Source organism: Balearica regulorum, chromosome 3 (assembly GCF_011004875.1).
Source record: "Balearica regulorum gibbericeps isolate bBalReg1 chromosome 3, bBalReg1.pri, whole genome shotgun sequence".
In the NCBI taxonomy this organism is placed as follows: Eukaryota; Metazoa; Chordata; class Aves; order Gruiformes; family Gruidae; genus Balearica; species Balearica regulorum.
Genome location: NC_046186.1, coordinates 101,328,328 through 101,346,196, shown reverse-complemented (window position 1 = coordinate 101,346,196; position 17,869 = coordinate 101,328,328). Strand labels below are relative to the sequence as shown.

Here is a 17,869-nt window from a genome sequence, read left to right as displayed (position 1 = left end):
GGCGTGGCCGTGCCGGCTCGGGTTCCGTGTGGAAAGAGTGAGGGGGCTCGGGTGCAAAGTTTGCTCGCCCAGCGGCTGCGGAGGGAGCGGCGGTGGCCGGGCCGCCGGCGACGGGGAAGGGGCCGCGCTCGTCCTCGGGGCTCCGCTGCGCCCGCGGACCGCTAGCCGCGCCGACCGCCGGCCGCTCTCCTCGCACCTCCGCCGGGCCGGGCCGGGCCGGCAGCCGCTGCCCCGGCGCGATGTGCGGGGGGATGGCGGCGAAGGGGCCGGGCGGGCCGCGGTGGTGGCAGAATCGGCGGGCGCGGCTGCTGTGCATGCTGGCGCTCACCTTCCTCTTCTTCGTGGTGGAGGTGGTGGTGAGCAGGGTCACGTCGTCGCTGGCCATGCTCTCCGACTCCTTCCACATGCTCTCTGATGTCATGGCCCTTGTCGTGGCGCTGGTGGCCGTGCGCTTTGCCCAGCGCACCCGCGCCACCAAGAAGAACACCTTTGGGTGGGTGCGGGCCGAGGTGATGGGCGCCCTCGTCAATGCCGTCTTCCTCACCGCCCTCTGCTTCACCATCCTGCTGGAGGCCATTGAGCGCTTCACGGAGCCCCATGAGATCCAGCAGCCGCTGGTGGTCATCGGCGTTGGGGTGGCGGGACTCATCATCAACCTGCTGGGGCTCTGCCTCTTCAACCACCACGGTGTCGGGGGCCACGGCCATTCCCACGGCCACGGACACTCGCACAGCGGCAGGCAGCACCCCCGCAGCGGCACCAAGCCCGAACAGCCACCCGGGGATGGGGAAGCTGCACTGCACCGGGAGGAGACCAGCACCTTGGTGGAGAACTGCAGCAGCTCCAACGGAGTCAGCCAGGAGAAGCTAGGTAAGTCCTGTGGCACCTCTGTCTCATCGCAGCATAGAGGTGTCAGGCGAGAAGGAGAAGCCCCTTCCTTGAGGAAGGTGGTGGGCATCCTGCTCCCACCTGGTCTAAGCTTCATGGGCACCACCCATCCTTCCTCCTGGGAAAGAGCAAGAAACTTTCTTAGCAGTGCTCTCGGCTACACGGCCGTTGCACTTCTACCTCACACCTCTCCTTTGAGTGCAAAAAGGAGTGCCCCGAGTTGTGTGTCTGTCTTGCAGACAGGTCAGAATGTAGAAGAGTTATAGGGTAAAGCAGTTTCCCTTGGAAAAAGTTGGTGCTGGTAAGGAAGGCACATGACAAGTGTTTTTTGCCTAGCGACACAAGCTGTCACAAGACATTGCCCTAATGACTTCTGAACTGGCTGCACATCAAATAGAGTGCAGCTCAACACCTTGGTCCTGACAGCTGGATCTCTCTATTGGGTCGGTTATTCGCTACCTGAGAAGCTAATCTCAATCTGAATGTAACATAGTGAAGTATATTCCATCGCAGTAACATTGTACTTCTTCATGACATCCGTATTCATAGGATGAAGTCTTGGAAATACCAATCAGAACTGTGGAAGTCATGCAATAGGCACTGAATGTGGAGCTCACTGGTGTCAGAGTACCTGTGTGGTTTCTTTGAATTTGTTTTCTTTAGCTTTCTAAAGCATGCACCTTCCCACTCACTTGCACATAGAGATAAATTTAAAATCTTTCCTTCCCAATTGTGATCAAACTGTCTATTTTGTGGGAGGGAATTTCTTGGGTTATTTTTTTAATGGACCCAGAAGCCTGGATATTTTATTTTGAAGTCACTTGGTTGAAGCCAAGTAAAAGGTGCATAATTGCCGTTTCTCTAATTACATGGCATCCCTGTTACCAGAAGGGAAGGGGTTTCAGTCTTCAGAAGCCACATCTCTTCTTTATTTTCAGAGTGACTTCAGGAGACCAGTTTTAGCTTAAATTGAGCTTTAATTGAGCAGAGTGAACTTTGCTACAGTTTCGTTTTTTCTGTGGTCAGAGGTTCCAATACACATTTGAGAAACTTAGCAGTTTCTCTCTCTCTCTTTTTTCTCTCTTTCTCTCTCTTTCTTTCTCTCTCTCTCTGTTGTGTTTTGACTCCATGTTGGTTTTGAGAAGACAGGTTTTGCAGGAGGATAGGAAAGTTCCTCTGAATATAGTATACCATTTTCTTGACCACATAATAAGCTCTTAATGTTGGTTTAGTCCCAACAAAGCTATCCTAATAATTACTTTCAAACAATGTAACATTCCCTTAACCATTGATCTGACAGATATCTTGGCTTGTGAATTGTTCTTGCATGGTAAAACATGGCGAAAAGGTGTGCTTTTAGCCAAGTTCTGGACTAGTTCTAGACATAAAGATTAACTTATAGTGTGGATTAAAATGTATAGTGCTTTGAGCTAACCTGTCTGGAATTTCTCGTGGATGTCCTCCTGGCAATAACAATTTGTTGTGGGTGTTTAGGTGGTAATAGGGCATAATTTTGGCTACAGTGAAACTTTGAAATAAGTTTGTATTTCCTTCTATGCCCTGTCATGATTATGTAATGGATGAAGTTATTCATAGTTTACCCATGTAAATCTTACAGGTAAAGATGCTTGAAAACTTGTGAGAAGGTGCAAGATGTGTAGGTAAAGACCAGGGAAATGACCAAGATTTGAAATTAGAAAGAGGGGCAGACCCTGGTTTCCTAAGGTGGGAGTGGAAAGCTAGTGATAGCCTTAGGGGCTATCTTTGTGCATGTACTTTGTGTAAAGCCATCAGTTTATAGTTAGATTTAAATGAGCATATTTCAAATGTACACATTTTAACTTTTTGCCATTAAAAAATCTCAAGTGCTTTCTGGAACCATTTTTCCTGTTACCTAGCCTTATAGATAGGTCTACTAACTTCCCAAATCTTTTCTCTGAGTACTTGGTACGCAGCAGAGTGTCAGAAAAATTCCTCTTTCCTTGCTCTCATCGTTGACCCTGAGGTCTGAACTCGGTAACCTAAGATATTTTCTTCTTATTTATTGTTTTCTCTGGAAAGTTACAGGTTCCGTATTCCATAACTCCTAGAAGTTGTGTGGAAAATGTAGCTGGAGCTTTAGGACAGAGGTGTGATGCATGAGGTTATGAGCCTGGGGCTTGGAACTAACCTGCTCAGCCACCTTCATAGGAGCCCTCCCCCTCTTCAAAGAGGAAAGAACTTGTAGACACTTTATGATTACAGAATCACAAGTCATGAGAGCAGAGTGGCAGAAGCTGCAGGTCATACTAACATGTTAATGTTTACAAAGCTCTGAACTGGATAACCACGGAAGCAGTCAGAACTCCTTGTTTCAGTTTGTCAGGCCAGTGGCCAGTGCCTATTACATTTCTTTAAGCCTGTAAGTTTTCTTTCTGAAGAAGAGCTTTTGAAGAAAAGCAGGAAGTTAATCATATAAATTACTTTTAATTTTGAACATTGGAAGATGTTTTTCTTTCAAAAAACATTCTTCTCTGTAAGGGTGTGTGCATTTATTCCTATATAGCTAGTAAAGTGTGATGGAGTGGTAATATCAGAGTGGTTTTGACAAAGGAGGGCACTAAAATGTTCATTTATGCATTGCATGGTCCATGACATATGGCTTTGGGCATCTACAGCTTTATGTCACTCAGCAGCTGTATGTCACTTAAAAAAAAAAAGAAAGTACTAAAACCGTGGTTTTTATGTATTCTGAAATATAACTAACATTAGTTCATAGCCTCTGAGAGCTTCAGTGATAACTTACACTGTCCTGTAGTCAATACTGCTGATAAATTCTGCATTTTAGACCTGAAAGTTTGGCTCATTGTTTCTCACAGTTCTGCTGGCTCCATGCACCATGTCAGAAAAACTTCCTTTTCCTTGAATTCAAAAGTCTTTTGGAAATGAACTACTAAACCTGAGAAGAAGTTACTATAAAGCTGTATCCATACAGCTTTTGAGCTCCTGGCCTCATAGATTTTAATATAGAATAGCAATGCAGTCCTATGGTTTAAGAGAGATTTTTAGCAATGTGATTAGCCTTCTGGCTTTTCAAAAGAGGGAACAAATGTAAGTTACTTAGCTACTTAACCAGCTTTTTGATACATGCTCTGTAATTCTGCATTTTGTTTAAGAAATGACTAGTGAGTGATCAAATGGTTAAACAGCTGGAAAACATGAAAACAGTTTTTCAGTAGAATAAATTAAAATGCGGTCATCTTCATACTTTGCCACTTTACATCTTTAAGCTCCAAGTAGCAACGATGGCCTTCTAGACTATTTAGATCACTTACTGGGACAACTGACTCTTTCTCAGCCAGAGAAAATGTTGCTAAGTGTTATGGGTAGAATTGCTTGCTTTTCAGTTTCGTACTCAATGTGGCAAGCTTAACGTTGGTTACTATTTTATATGGAATTATACTAATGTATAGTATTATAGCATATGCCTAATCATTTTCCTGTTTTCTTCTCAGGTGATATGAAAGATGACATGACTGACCTACAAGTGAACGGGAACGCTGGTCATTATTCTCTGGATGTGGAGGAGGTTGAAGAAGACTCTAGTGCACAGCTTAACATGCGTGGAGTTTTTCTGCATGTTTTTGGAGATGCCTTAGGTTCAGTAATTGTGGTAGTGAATGCCTTGCTCTTTTATGGGTTGTGGAATCCATGCCCCAAAGATGGGCCCTGCTTTAATCCATGCGTCAATAATCATTGCATGGAAAATGCTACTTTATCCCAAATGCTTGGCAGAGCAAACAAGTCTGAGCAAGAGAGCATTACGGTGGCTGGTCCGTGCTGGTTGCTATATTTAGATCCCGTCCTTTGTTTGATTATGGTTTGTATACTCCTTTACACAACTTACCCGTTACTTAGGGAGTCAGCCCTTATACTTCTACAGACTGTTCCCAAACAAATAGATGTTCATTCTTTGAACTCAAAATTGCGTACCCTTGAAGGAGTTGAAGCAGTCCATGAATTACACATTTGGCAGCTGGCAGGCAGTAGGATCATTGGCACCGCTCACATAAAGTGTCCTGACCCTTCCACATACATGATGGTGGCAAAACGCATAAAGGAGATCTTTCATGACGAAGGGATTCACGCAACTACCATTCAGCCTGAGTTTGCCAGCGTTGGCTCTGAATCAGGGAGAGGGAAATGTGAGTTTCCTTGCAGGACTCAGTGTGCTTTGAAGCAGTGTTGCGGAACAGGAGAAGATAGTACTACAAAGAAGACAGAAAAATCTTCGTCGCTTAGTATTTCTTGTTCAGAAGTTGTCATTGAATTTCCGAAAACTAGGAGGACTAAGTCGGAGAGCATCCCTTCAGTTAAGCTTGAGGCAAACACCGATCAAAATGAGCAGTTTGAATCATCTTTGTAACTCCCTGAATGGTGCTACCTGAGTTTTGGTGACTTTGACAACAGCTATATTGCAAGAGGAAGAGACAGACGTTTGAGATGCAATTTTGCCAAGTAGTGTAATTGCTGAAGTCCTTGTTCTTGTCATACTGCTAAATCTAGAATGCTTGTTTTAAAGAACATAATGTCACTGTCATGATACAATGTGTTTGTGTTGACTTTGTACTGAGACAGACAGAAAGTGCACCAATGCTGTAACAACTTCAGAAAACCAGTTTCAACATTTCAGCGGAGACACTTTTTGCTGTGCTTCAAATTAAAATATTTTTTCCAGTGAAAAGGTATTTGAGGGATAAGCATGTAGGAACTCGATTTGTGTTACAGGTTTCTTGGACCTACTCTTTCCTTTAATATTTGATTTGTAGATATTTTAATATATTGTTTATTTAGAAGCCCTAAGGAAACCAAAGTTCATAGAACGTTTTTAAAGATATAACTACTTAAAACTGGAAACCACTTTGCAGTTTCACATATTTTTCTTAGACCTATATAATAATAAATGTGAAGGCTTTTCTAATGGATTTATCATATAGCATATTTTAAAGAGAACATCATGTGATTGTTAGAAACTGTCCCCACTTTTTCTGGTAAGGTAGCGAGGTAATTAAAATCAACTGCTTGTGAAAATATCAGATGTGAAAGGGGTTTTTTTTTCCATCAGAATGGAACTTCAAGCTACTGTATACTGCTCTGTGATCAAGACATGAGACTGACTGATAAAGTAACGCATACTTTAATATTTTATGGATTTTCTGGTGTTTCTCCTTATTTCCAAGTTGTGTCTGGTCATAAAAGTCTTTAAAGAATCCTTGACTCACAGTGCTATGAATGAGGAGCTGGAGCTTCATTTTTAACTGACGCTCAGTTTACTAAGATAAAATGATTAGTTATGTCAATAAGTGCTCTGTTGGGGAAAGTCTGTCAAGCACCGGCAGTATGATTCATGCTTGTAAGCATGGACAGTAGCCTCCATAACAAGTAATTCAGTGGTGCATTTTGCTGGTAGTTGAGTGTGTCTGTAAGCACTTTCAGTGACTGCAGTCCTGGTCCCTGCCGTGTCCTCAGGAGCCTTCCACTGACTTTTGAGGAAGCTGGGCAGGGAGTAGGATCTCATTCACTGTATTTCACACTTTGAGATGTTTATGTATCACATAATTTCACTTGCGAAATATCCGAATCTATGGTTTAAAATGTTAACTCAGTTAACTGACAACTGGCTCTACAGAAGCTGTTACAGTATGCTGCCAACTTACACCTTAACAAAGGAGAAACTGGTCTAGGTACTCTGAATTTGGCAGAGACTAGATGAGGGTTGAAGATGAAGCATACGAGAAATCTAATGTAAAACCCTGACCCCTTTGATCTACCCTCAAGTTATGTATGGGAAATAATGTCTTGTGATTTAATTGACTGCTCCTATGCTCAAAACTGGAAAGCAGCTCAGATCTTCCATTGTTTGCTCTATGACTCTGGACCTGATAAACACTCTGCCTCAGTTTCCCTGTCTTGAAATGGGGATAATACCTACCTCACAGGGGTGTTGTGAGGCTTAACTCTTGTGTGAAGAGCTCTGAGATGTGTTACTGGAAGGCAGTGGAAGGAGTATAAGATACTAAATTACATGGTATTTACTTCTTCTACAAATGTATTGCAATACCTAGGCACAACAGAGGGAACTGAGGATAGCTTTGGCCTTATGAAATTCTTTGATGCTGTGGTTTTCAGGTTTTTAACAGTATTTAAATGTAGATTTTTTTAAAAAGAATGTTTTGTTAGTGAAGGGAATGTAGCTTTGCCTCCGGATACAGAACACCTCGCTAGTTTGCATTTCTAATATGTGTCTCGTATGATAATTGCTCCTAAGTAGTTCAAAAGAGTCTGCTGCTTGTTGGACCTGGATTGGCCCAGGTCGTGTCAGTGGTCTTACCCAAATTCTCAGCAGAGCATTGCAGTCAACTCTCGATTATCCATGGGTGGATTACCAGTGTTGTGTTTTAACCGTGCAGTCTACAGGGCCAGACTAGCTCTGTATCATATGCCAGTGCGTTGGCCAAATGCTATGTGCCAAAGCATTGGAAAAGTAGAGGAGCTCCGTCTGGTTCCGGGCGAGCTCCCTCTCACAGGGTTTGTTAGCTTGGGTGCAGCGCGGCACCCTGCAGTTATTTTGCCTCTTGGCTGCTCAGATGCGTCCACAGGAAGCTGCGGTGCATGGATGGGTCGGTCCAGCTTTGCGCTAGCTTGGGGATGTTGGTGCTTCACAGCCATCAGCATCGTTCACCTTTTTCTGTGTTTATGCTTGTTGTATAGTCTCATAAACTAACTTAAATATGTTAATATAGTATTTATATATGTTTTTGTTTTGTCTGAATTATCTTAACTCTTTTTTTCTGTTACCTGTATATGATCTAGAGTTGACTGTTAAATGAGATCTTGTATGAGACTACATTTGCAGATATGCTACCACTGCTAGTATATTATAAAGTATTAACCAAGTAAATTTTGAAATGAACAAAGTACTGGGTTTTTTTTGGAAATGTGTATCCTTGCTTTTTATGGTAAATTTTCACATTATTTTGCTCACTAGTTTAAAATTGGTCTCAGTCAGTACGAATTATTGAGGTCCTGCTGTATATCACTAATGCGCCATAGAACTACTGCTCTTTATTTAAAAAAAAACAACAATACAAGACAAACCGTAGTAGCACTGAGAAGCCTGACTTCTCTCCTCTTGCTCTTATAAAAAGAGAGCAACTATTAAGTCTTGACAGTTGCCACCATTGGTTAACAGTCTCAGTGAATGCATCTGAATAGATGGAGTTGTAGTCACTAATTCCACGGTAACTATTTAATCTTTTTTTTTTTTTTTTTTTTTTGGTGCCAGAAGTCATATTTTTCTATTTCTGTGTCCATTGCAGGCAATGGCTAGCTTAAAAGACAAAAAGCTCTCCCCCACACTATTTTTATTATCAGGACAGGATGCAGATGTGATGATGATGATGGGGGCAGAAGGGGGAGTTGCGTGGCCTCTCTGTCATGCGCTGTGTCGCATGTGCAGCACCAGCTGGTGTTAGGGAGGTCCTTTAGTCTCTTTAGCCCTCGATGGTAAATTCCCTGAAATCATACAGTCAGGTCAAGGTGGTGGCCGTGCAGCAGCAGGAACACAATTTTTGTGTTTGTTCTGGCTGTATGAGACCCAACTGTAGCCTGCTAGCTTGTGATATAGCTTGATTTTTTTTTAACCTGGTCTACCTGTGGTTGCACAGGCTTGGTTTGTTCTGAAGATCACCGTTTCAGAATACTGGGAGCATTCAAAAACTCTGTGCAGTCTCTTTTTTTTCTTTTTTTTTTTTTTTTCCCACAAAGCATGAAACTAGTGAATCTCATGTAAGTGAACACTGCAGTGGTGGGGAGCTAATTGTATTGTGTATCACATTCCTGAATTTTTAAAATAAAAAATATGGAACACTGATTTTAAGGAAAAATAAGTTTGTATTTCAGTGTCTAGATTGTTTATGCTTCTGATTAAATGTGTCAGAGATATACCAAACATCATTGCGTGAAATATTTTACACTTAGTACATGTCTCATCCAGAAACATGCTATTTTAGGATCACTTCTTGGATTATATCTGCAACTTAGGGTGCAGTGCAGAACTAACTCACTCAGTGGGCTGGCCACCATACTGTGAAGATTTAGTTTTTAACAGAGTAAATTGCTTCGGTGGAACCCCTTACAATTTTAGCTCGATTGCTTTCAACATCGACTCCAGGCTTTTGGCAATATCTGTTATTGCTGTGTCATGGTATCTGGTATGGATGTACACGTAGTTACGTAAAAGACAAAACTAGCCCCAACTTGTGACTCCCCAAAAGTCACGGCAAGGGCTCAGTTCTGTAAATTTCTGTATTCGTGAATAGTTTCATCAGGCTGACGAGTAGGTACTTGCATGCAAGGAATTACTTGCGGGAGTGAGTCCGAAGCTTCTGCCAGTACAGCCTGGCTTTTGAAGAATGACTGAAGGTACCTAGATTTTATGGGTGTATTAAAATCAGGAGTACTGTGGTGTTTCTAAATTTTCTGCAGAAATATTATCAGTTTGTTACTATCTTAATTCCAGGATTTAGTACTTTTCCCTGTTCTCTAAAAGAAAGAAAAAGTAGCCCACTGAGTGTCTTAAAACTTGTTAACAAGTTTAGCTAAACTGGCATGGATGTTTGCTTCTGAACTTGGGCCATGTGAGTTTATTAAACACTGCCTAGTGGAGTTTGGGGAGGAGGGATAAAGATTCTTGCCATTCTCCTTCCCCTGCCCCCTGCTTTGACTGCACTTTCTAATCTCTTCAGCTATGGAGAGGCTGGGGGGGGGGGGGCGCGGAGGGGGTCAATTTTGTAGCTAGATGTTCTGAGTTCCACGTGGAGGGAATGGGAAATACTGCTAACTATATTTAAAAGCATATAAATATGCTGTAACTATTTTAGTTTCATAGCATAGCATTGGTTACGCCCTTTTTAGATATGCATTTAAGTTGTTCAGCTCTGTAGTAACTTTGGCTTTTTCTTTCTCCGCTGGACGGAAAGAGGTGGATGCGCCATTTGCCTGAGCTACAGCCAGTCTTGACAGTTTTCCAAATCAAACGTAGCTTTGCTGATAACAGGAGGTCTGATTATTCCTTATGACCTTTGCTTTGTGTGGTTAGCTGCATGTGAGGTACGGTGCCATGTTTTAGCAGGCTTACAGTTATATTTTTTTGCATTCACTGTGTTACCTAAGTCATTGAAGAGCAAAACCACGATACTGAAAAATACCTTTTATCTATATGTCTCCGAAAAGCATGTGGGATTAATTTGGCTCCTTTTTTTTTATGTCCTGGATCCTGTTTCTGAGCAATGTTAAAATATAATTGGCATAGCTAGTGTTCATTGATGATACTTCTTTTTGCCTTCTTTTAAAATAAATAATAATGGGGGTTTGGGGGGTTTTTTGTATTAAGTATTAAAGTCCTCAGAAAATAAATGGAGCTCTTGAATGTCAAATACTTTTAGTTGGGATTTCTTTCTCAGGTCAGTTCCTAGAAAGAAATTTGACTAGTAGAAATGCACTTTCACCATCTCCCAGAACCTCAGAAACAAGTACAAAGAGCACAAGTAGAAGAGAAAGTAATAAACGGGTTGTAAAAGGATGGCCTCCAACTGTCTGGATTCCAGGTGCAATTAAAGGAATAGTTGCTCAGTTCTAGTATCATGTGAAGAGTTAATTATGCAAAATGCAATTGTTTTCTCCAAAGAAAAAAGGCCTTTGAAAAGAATAAAAAAAAAAAAAATCTTCCCGCCTGTTAATTGCCCATGATTAAATATCTAACATACAGGTCAAAAAAGGTAGGCTTCCTAAGAGAAGTCTCTACTGGTTTATTTGATGTCAAAGGCTTTGGTAGATAGCTACTTTAGAGCAGAAGATGCTCTGGTGGTTTTCAGCTTTGTTTGTTTCTATTCAGAACCACCGCCGTTTGTAAAGCTTGATGGGAGAAAAGCACTGACTGCAGGAGAAGAGAGAGCTGCCAGCGATAGTACCGAGGAGGAGGGCAGGAGGGTTAGTTATACCCGCCCTGGGCTTGCCGTGATGGGTTCATTCTGGAGCCCTTCACTGGTGTAACTTCAGCAGCTGCTGCTTCTGCTTCAAGAGGGCAAAGTGGTTCCGTATTATTAGTTATATAGGAAGGAAGGTGTTTAGTTGTACTGTAAGCACCGCACATGAGCTTGAATTTTGCCCTTTTCCAAGGCTACTTCAACCTTGTCATGAAAAGATGTGACTTAAGCTTAGTATGAACATCCTTTATGAGACATGCCAGTGTGGGAATTTTTAATTCATAGGGTGGGAAAGGAAACCCCAGGTCTACAGCTTGCTTTTGCTTTTACATGTACCTTTCCCCATGCCATCCCTAGACTGTAACCTCCTACCCCAGATGGTTGCCTGACCACGTCAAGGACCAGATCCAGCTCCCGGAACAAGTCCCTCTTGCTGTTTTTGCATCAGAGGTGCTGATGCCGTAGGGGACAGGCAGGATGCAGGATGGGAGCGAAGCTGTGTCTGACTCCAGGCAGGCGATCCCTTTCAGCAGGAATCTTCACCTCAGTCCGATCTGTGTTAACATCCCAAACCTGGCATGAAACCCTTGCCACCGAAACTGCGGTTAGCATTTCTATATATGTATTTTGTGTTTTCTTTTTTTGTGACAACCAATACAAACTTTGGAGTAGCGCTCAGGCCAAATTGCAATCCCCACTTCTGTCACAGAAGCTCCGTTTCTAGCCGCAGCATTGGTAGGCATCCCAGCGTTTCCCTTGCACCAGCTAGCACAGCTAAGAATAGCCGCGGCGATGCTGTGGAACAGGAAGCGCAACCTGCTGGGTTTCCTGCGTTTGTGCTTGTGTCGCTGGCCTGGGCTGAAGCCTGTCCTCCTCCATCTTCCCTGCTAGCGCTGCTGCACTCGCTAGGTGAATTTGTTAGATTTAATTTCTCAGATCAGGTTTGCTGTGGGCTGGCCTACACTTGTTTCAGCTGCATTCTGCAGTATAGGCAAAACCTCTGCTGAGTGAGATATTTACTTGCTGCCAGTCTTTCTTGCTTCAGAGTACGGCTGCCGAGTGTACGCGATTGCTGGTGGCCCGCTGCAGATGCGGCAGATGAAACCTGCGGACGTGGATTCAGCTTTGCTGGTGGGTTTGATGTTACCGTGTTGTCCTTCTAGCTGAGGGTGTAGCTCAGCGGGTGTGCGCAGCGAGTACAGCACAGTGAGTCTCAGAAGGTGACGAGGTCATTGGCGCTTACCTGATCTTGGTGCTCATACCCTAGTTTAGGAGTGAAGAACACTCCTACGGGTAAGCGCTGTACATACTGCCATACCCTCAAGATTTTTGCATTAGGCAGCATTGGCTGGAGACACGGCCCATCGTTCTTGTCCTGGGATGCTCTAGGACTCCTCCCTCAGTCAGTTGCAGACAAGTTTATTTTCCCTTGAGAAAGGGATTATGTGAATTAACAAAATTTATATGATAATTTTCACTTGTATTTTTGTGGCCATGTGGGAAGGTTCTGGCCCAAATGGATGGGGTTAATTCTGTGTGTTTCTAGCTGGGTGTAAGGAGGAGTTAGGTTAAAATACCAGGTAAAATCTAGGCTTAAGCAGTTCATCTTCTAAATATCCATAACGGCAGAGGTCTTAGACTTCTATGTCATGCTGTTTTGAAGGGATTTGCTCTTCTCACATTGCTGTTTAAAAAAAAAAGGAAAAATGGTGTTTAATTATCACAAGAATTATTCGCCAGCTTTGGTACCTGTGTTTCCAGTTTGTCTGAAAACCTCCCTGCACAGAGTAGACGCACAGTAGAGACACTGATGAGTTAGTCGGCAAGCTATCGCTAAAAAGGAGGTGTTTGGTCCATATGCCGCAGCTTGGAAGTGGAATGACGCTTGGCACCATAATGTCCCAGTTATCTTTTTTTGAAGGAGTAGGAAAACTGCAGAACTAAATATTGAGTCAAGCTGCGTGGGCAGAGCTCCCATGTCGGGACCGCACTGGCGTCACGGTCGCGGCGTGACATCGCCAGCTGTATGTGAGAAGCTCAGAGCAGCACCCAAGCCATCTATGTTATTCAAAACCTCAGTAACATTGGCTTGCATGTTTGGTTCTCCCCCCGCCCCTTACACATCCAGAGAAGTTTAGCCATGCACCTTAAACATCTCACTGCCAACTTAGAAGATGAGCTGGAAGGCTTTAGACCGTGGTGTGCAATTCACCTGCGTTGTAACGGTGTGTGTGGCTCTGGAAAAAAGCGTGCCAAGAGTTTGAATGCCATTGCCCTCGTGTGCCCTTTCTAAAAGTATCTACGAGAAACAGGTAATGCCAAAATAATGTTTCCCTATTGAAAGCTGTTTGGCTGCTAAAGTCTACGGCTTCTGCAGTAGCCGCCTGTCAACAAGAGGCTGACTGTCTCGCTTGCAGTGCTCCTCATCGCAGATGCATCGCAACACCAGCATCTGTGGGGCTCTTAATTGCTGGCCTCTGCCCGGACAGTTATTTTAGCTATTAGTCCATGTTTGGGAGTTCCGCAACAATTAATGTGACATAGAAAAAGAAGGGGACAGGCACTGGAGTTCTCTAGATTCGTTTTTTTAAGAATGGAAAATTCGATCTGCAAGATTTTTGCCCAAACTTCTTTCAGCTCTGTTAGTACCGGGAAAGCAGGTGACTTCTCCCATGGTGGTCACTCTGGTTAGCAGAGAGCAAATGAAATTATAGCATCAATGGAGAAAGATGAGCAACAGAGCATGTATGGGGTTTGCTTTTGGACTGGTTATGATTTTTTTTTTTCCCCTGCATCTGTTTTGGTGAGGGTAATGATGTTCTTTGGTCTTCCTCTATAGCTCTGCAGCGCTTAACAGCTTATTACCGTGAGACCTACAGGTGATGTCTGTGGAAATCAAAGTTAGTGAAAGACATGGAAAAAAATACTTGAACAGATCACAGCTGAAACTGAGACCTTAATCCTTCCGAGACTGAGAAGGCAGCCAGCACAACCTCAGCTGTTACGTCAGGAAAGGACAGTGCGAAGTACCAGGCTTAGCACACCGCTGTAAAAATGGCACAGCAAATCAGGTAACAGTAGTTTTGTGTCACACCTGAGCATATAAGAAGCAGCCTATATTAAGAGACTGCAGCCTGGCAAAAGTAATGTCTTGGCACAGATGCTTTGTTGCTGGCAGTGGTTAACATCCTGATAGAGCAGCGTTTCACCAAGTGACTTAAGGTAAAATCAAATGCAGAGAGCCCTTATGCAATATGGAGTTCCCCTGTCGAAACAGCGGTTTTGAGAAAAGAAGTCGTTGGTCTGGGCTAGGACAAAAATTGCTTAAACAAGATAAACAAGGGTGGACTGCTGCCATCTTTCCCTTCCCCTTTATCTCTAAACCTTAACCTTAAATTACCAATCTGAGGTTAACAGAGTGCAGTGCATCTGCAACTACTGAAACCAGCTACGTTTTAATAGATCTTCTTTATTTCAGTGATTATGAAGGTTTGAAAGTTCCTCTAGGTAACAGGAATATTTCTATGCTTTTAAAGTTCAAATGCAAGGGTTTTTTTAATATTACTTAGAATGTTTTCAAATTAAATAATTAGTTCTCCCAAAAAAGCGTTTCATAATCAACAAGAAAATTATTTACTAATTCTGTAGCCTTGTTTCTAATCCAAGTAGTACACAGAACATAGAAATAAATTTCATTTTCACAAACCTGTCCAATTTTTGCAGGCATGGTATTTTTTAAATGTCAGCTAGAAAGAAAGGAGGTCTCAGTCATAAAATTTGAGCAAACTACACAATCTCGGTAGCAGGTCACTCACCACTAACAAGTACTTTAGCACTGTATAGAGCTCTGAGCGGCTGTAGAACATGTTGCGAGAGCAGGGACCACAGCAATAAAATAGGGTGGAAAAAGCTTTGCTTGAGCTCACAAAGAAGAAACTACTTCAGTGATACGTAAGAAAAGTTCTAAGTTGCATTTTTCCTTGTATTATACATAGTGTCCTGCAAAACTAACCCTTCAAGATACTGGTTAGGTGATGATGACTTTATTCCAGAAATACCAGATTAGGTCCTGGCCTGTGCAATGGTTTATCCTGGCAGTGAAAGTATGGTAGGGAACAGTGGAGAGCATGAAAGAGACGTTTCTGGACTGTACATCGCTCAGCTAGTCCTTGGAATCCATGTATTCCTTCTTTTAAATAATGTGAAAGTGTGTTTAGGATTTTACCCAAATCTGATCATCCTGGTTTTCAAACAACTTTGTTCTGACAGGTTCTTTTTGAAGGAGAGTATCTTAACCAAACTGGCTTCAGAGTGCCTTGCCACAACACAGCCTTTGGGTGCCACGTGCTGGCTGGCTGAGCCAGTGACACCGTATTTTCCTGTGCTCAGTAAGAATAAAAGACTCTGAACCAAGACGTACCGAATGGAGAGTATTAAAGACCTGGAAATATGGAAGAATGTGTTGAAGATGAGGCTAGATTAATTCTCAACACCTTTAGCCTTTGTTAAGAAAGAGGGTTTTTTTCTGTAAATGTGATTAATCCCAAACAGAGCCGCTCATATTTAGAAGAAGGAAAGCTTAAGATTCACTGAAATTTCACCGCGGCACTTTTTGGTAGGTCTAAGCTGTTTACTAAGTAAATTGGGTAGGATGGTAGTGGTTGTTACAGAAGCCCTTAGAGCATGTTTTCCATCTCCTAGCATCTGTGATAAGTAGATTACAAATATAAGAGCCTGCCCTGGTACAGTGTTGGGGAACTCTGACAGAGGTGAAAAGCGCTCTCTGTTCATAGCGCACGTGGGGCTCTGACCCCTGTCACGCTTTTCATCCATCAAATGTCGCTAGGTAGTGTTTAAAGAAATATGAAGTACTCTGTGAGACGAGAAAATGTGACAGCTTACTTTGCAGTAACTGTGGTTCTCTGAGTGGTCTCATTTGTCTCCATATGGACTTCAGTTTCCCCAAAAAGCTAACATTTCAGATTTAGGATGACCTCAGAAATAGGGATGGGAGGTGGCTTGTAGAAATCTCCTGGGCATCCTGCAGGACTACAGCCGTGCTAGGGAAAGAAGCCATCCTCCCTTTGACAGCACCCCGAGCAGACCCAACCTGAGCGATGGAAAACCAGCGGTCCTCGTGGGAGAAGCCCAGATTGCTGCTGTTGAAACTCCTGTTGCAAAACACCCACCTAACGACAAATGCACATACAGGGCTGTCCCTCAACGTTTAAAACTCTCCGTATAGGAAAGGCTTCCAAATCAAGGCCGTGTATGGCGTAGGTGTAAGGGAGCGATGGGCTGGTGGAAACGGCACTGGCGCTGATGTAGCAACTCCGATACCGGGCTACCAGTCTGATTGTTCCTGGGATTAACGCTGCTGCTGAGTTTAGATCTGACAAATGAGTCTCGAAACTCAATTTATGCAGAAATGACTCCTTGGTTACTTCTTTCCTTGTGCAGGTGGCTTTTCTAGGTTGTCAGCGTTTCCCATGATGACTTCTAGGCACTGCTTGGGCAGGGGTTGTCCCCTCCCAGCATAGCACCGAGCACGCAGGGGGGTATCCTCCAGGCAGGGTTGCTGGGTGCTTCCTAATCCGGTAATGGGGAAAAACACCCACCACGAGAGTTTGCAGCGCTTCGCCAAATAGGTAATAGATACTAAAGTCTCCAAGACCTTGGCATGACATGCACTCTGACTTTTCGTGCAATGCTATAAAGTGTTTAGGTAAAAGGTTAAAACTATACTTACTCTAAAATAAACTATAGTGGAACATGGTGGCAGAAAGACAGACAGAATTAGTACTGCCTCCTTCTTTAATAGGAGTCAAGCTGAGACAGATAAGGAGAGTTTATAAATGTTTTCTGTTTAGTTTTTTTCCTTTCGCACTTTGCATGACTTCTTGTTAGAAGGCTGGAAACAGACTTCTGTTAACTTTTGGTTATTAAAAAAAGCAAAGAGCAGTCTTGGAAAGAAATTGGGGTCTGAGAACACAGCAGGGTAATGGGAAACTTAATAAATATCCTGTTGTTATAACATCTGTCATTTTAGCATTAACAAGCTCATGACTTTAGCTGTTGTATGATCACAGCTCCACGCTGCAGATTAAGGGAAAGGCTGTTAGACCTTTCAAGTAAAAGCTTTCTGCATGGCAGGATGCTTTAACCTCTTGTATCCTGAAGCTATTTAGCTAAAGCAGCCTGAAAGTGATATTGAGAGACTTCTATGTGGGTCAATTAGGAGGGACACAGAAGCAGTTAGGCTCAAGGGTTTTCCTCATTTTGTTCTCTTTGATGTCCAGAAGAGCCAGAAGAAAAAAAAAACAAACCCAAAACCAAAACAATGGGGGTTGGGCTTTGTTTATATTTTATTTTATTTTATTTTATTTTACTTTGGTTTGGCCATACTTTGGTTCTCTTTAAGAGAGGAGATTTAAGAGACTGTCTTATTAAATGAACATCACTTGAGCAAAACTACGGTAGATGTCCATTGCTTTTAAGGCAGTAAATGTATACAGACCGCAAACACCGAGCGGTATTTTGGTTCATTTAAAACAGGCCTATGTAAGGACCAGAACAACTGTACAAATACTGAACTCCATGCAGCATCTCTCACCACCTGTTTCTGTGATTTCTTTAGCCTGTTGACTCATATTTTTCTTTTCTGGAAGCTAAGGAAAATGCCTGCCACGCTGAAAATGCTCCTGATTTGGTTTTAATCTCAGACGAAGTTCATCCAAAACAGTTCCATGGTGATAATGTTTCTGACTTCTTTTTTTTTTGCTTTTATGTGTCAGGTGGTGAAATGAGAGCCCTCCACGAGCTGTATGCAGCCCGTGCTGCAAAGATACAACAAACATCGCTCCCCCAGGACGCGGCTTCTTACGCAGGGAGGAGCAGAGGGGCTGAAAGAAAGAGGTTGTCTCGGTGCTCAGGAGAAGTCCGTAGCGTGTCAGGTG

The 17,869-nt window shown here is 43.0% G+C and overlaps 1 protein-coding gene across 1 annotated transcript; it reads left to right on the top strand.

Annotated features, from left to right (window-relative positions):
• The first annotated feature begins 25 nt into the window (after positions 1 to 25).
• On the top strand, positions 26 to 8,816 carry SLC30A1 (solute carrier family 30 member 1). The gene is made up of 2 exons (XM_010299502.2): positions 26 to 870; positions 4,383 to 8,816. The coding sequence occupies exons 1-2, from the start codon at positions 240 to 242 to the stop codon at positions 5,291 to 5,293; spliced, it is 1,542 nt and encodes a 513-aa protein (XP_010297804.2). The 5' UTR covers positions 26 to 239; the 3' UTR covers positions 5,294 to 8,816.
• Positions 8,817 to 17,869: the final 9,053 nt, after the last annotated feature.

Coding starts and splice junctions, on each gene's coding strand:
- SLC30A1 (XM_010299502.2), top strand. CDS start 240: ATGTGCGGGGGGATGGCGGCGAAGGGGCCGGGCGGGCCGCGGTGGTGG. Junction 871..4,382: donor AGTCAGCCAGGAGAAGCTAG/GTAAGTCCTGTG, acceptor TTTTCTTCTCAG/GTGATATGAAAGATGACATG.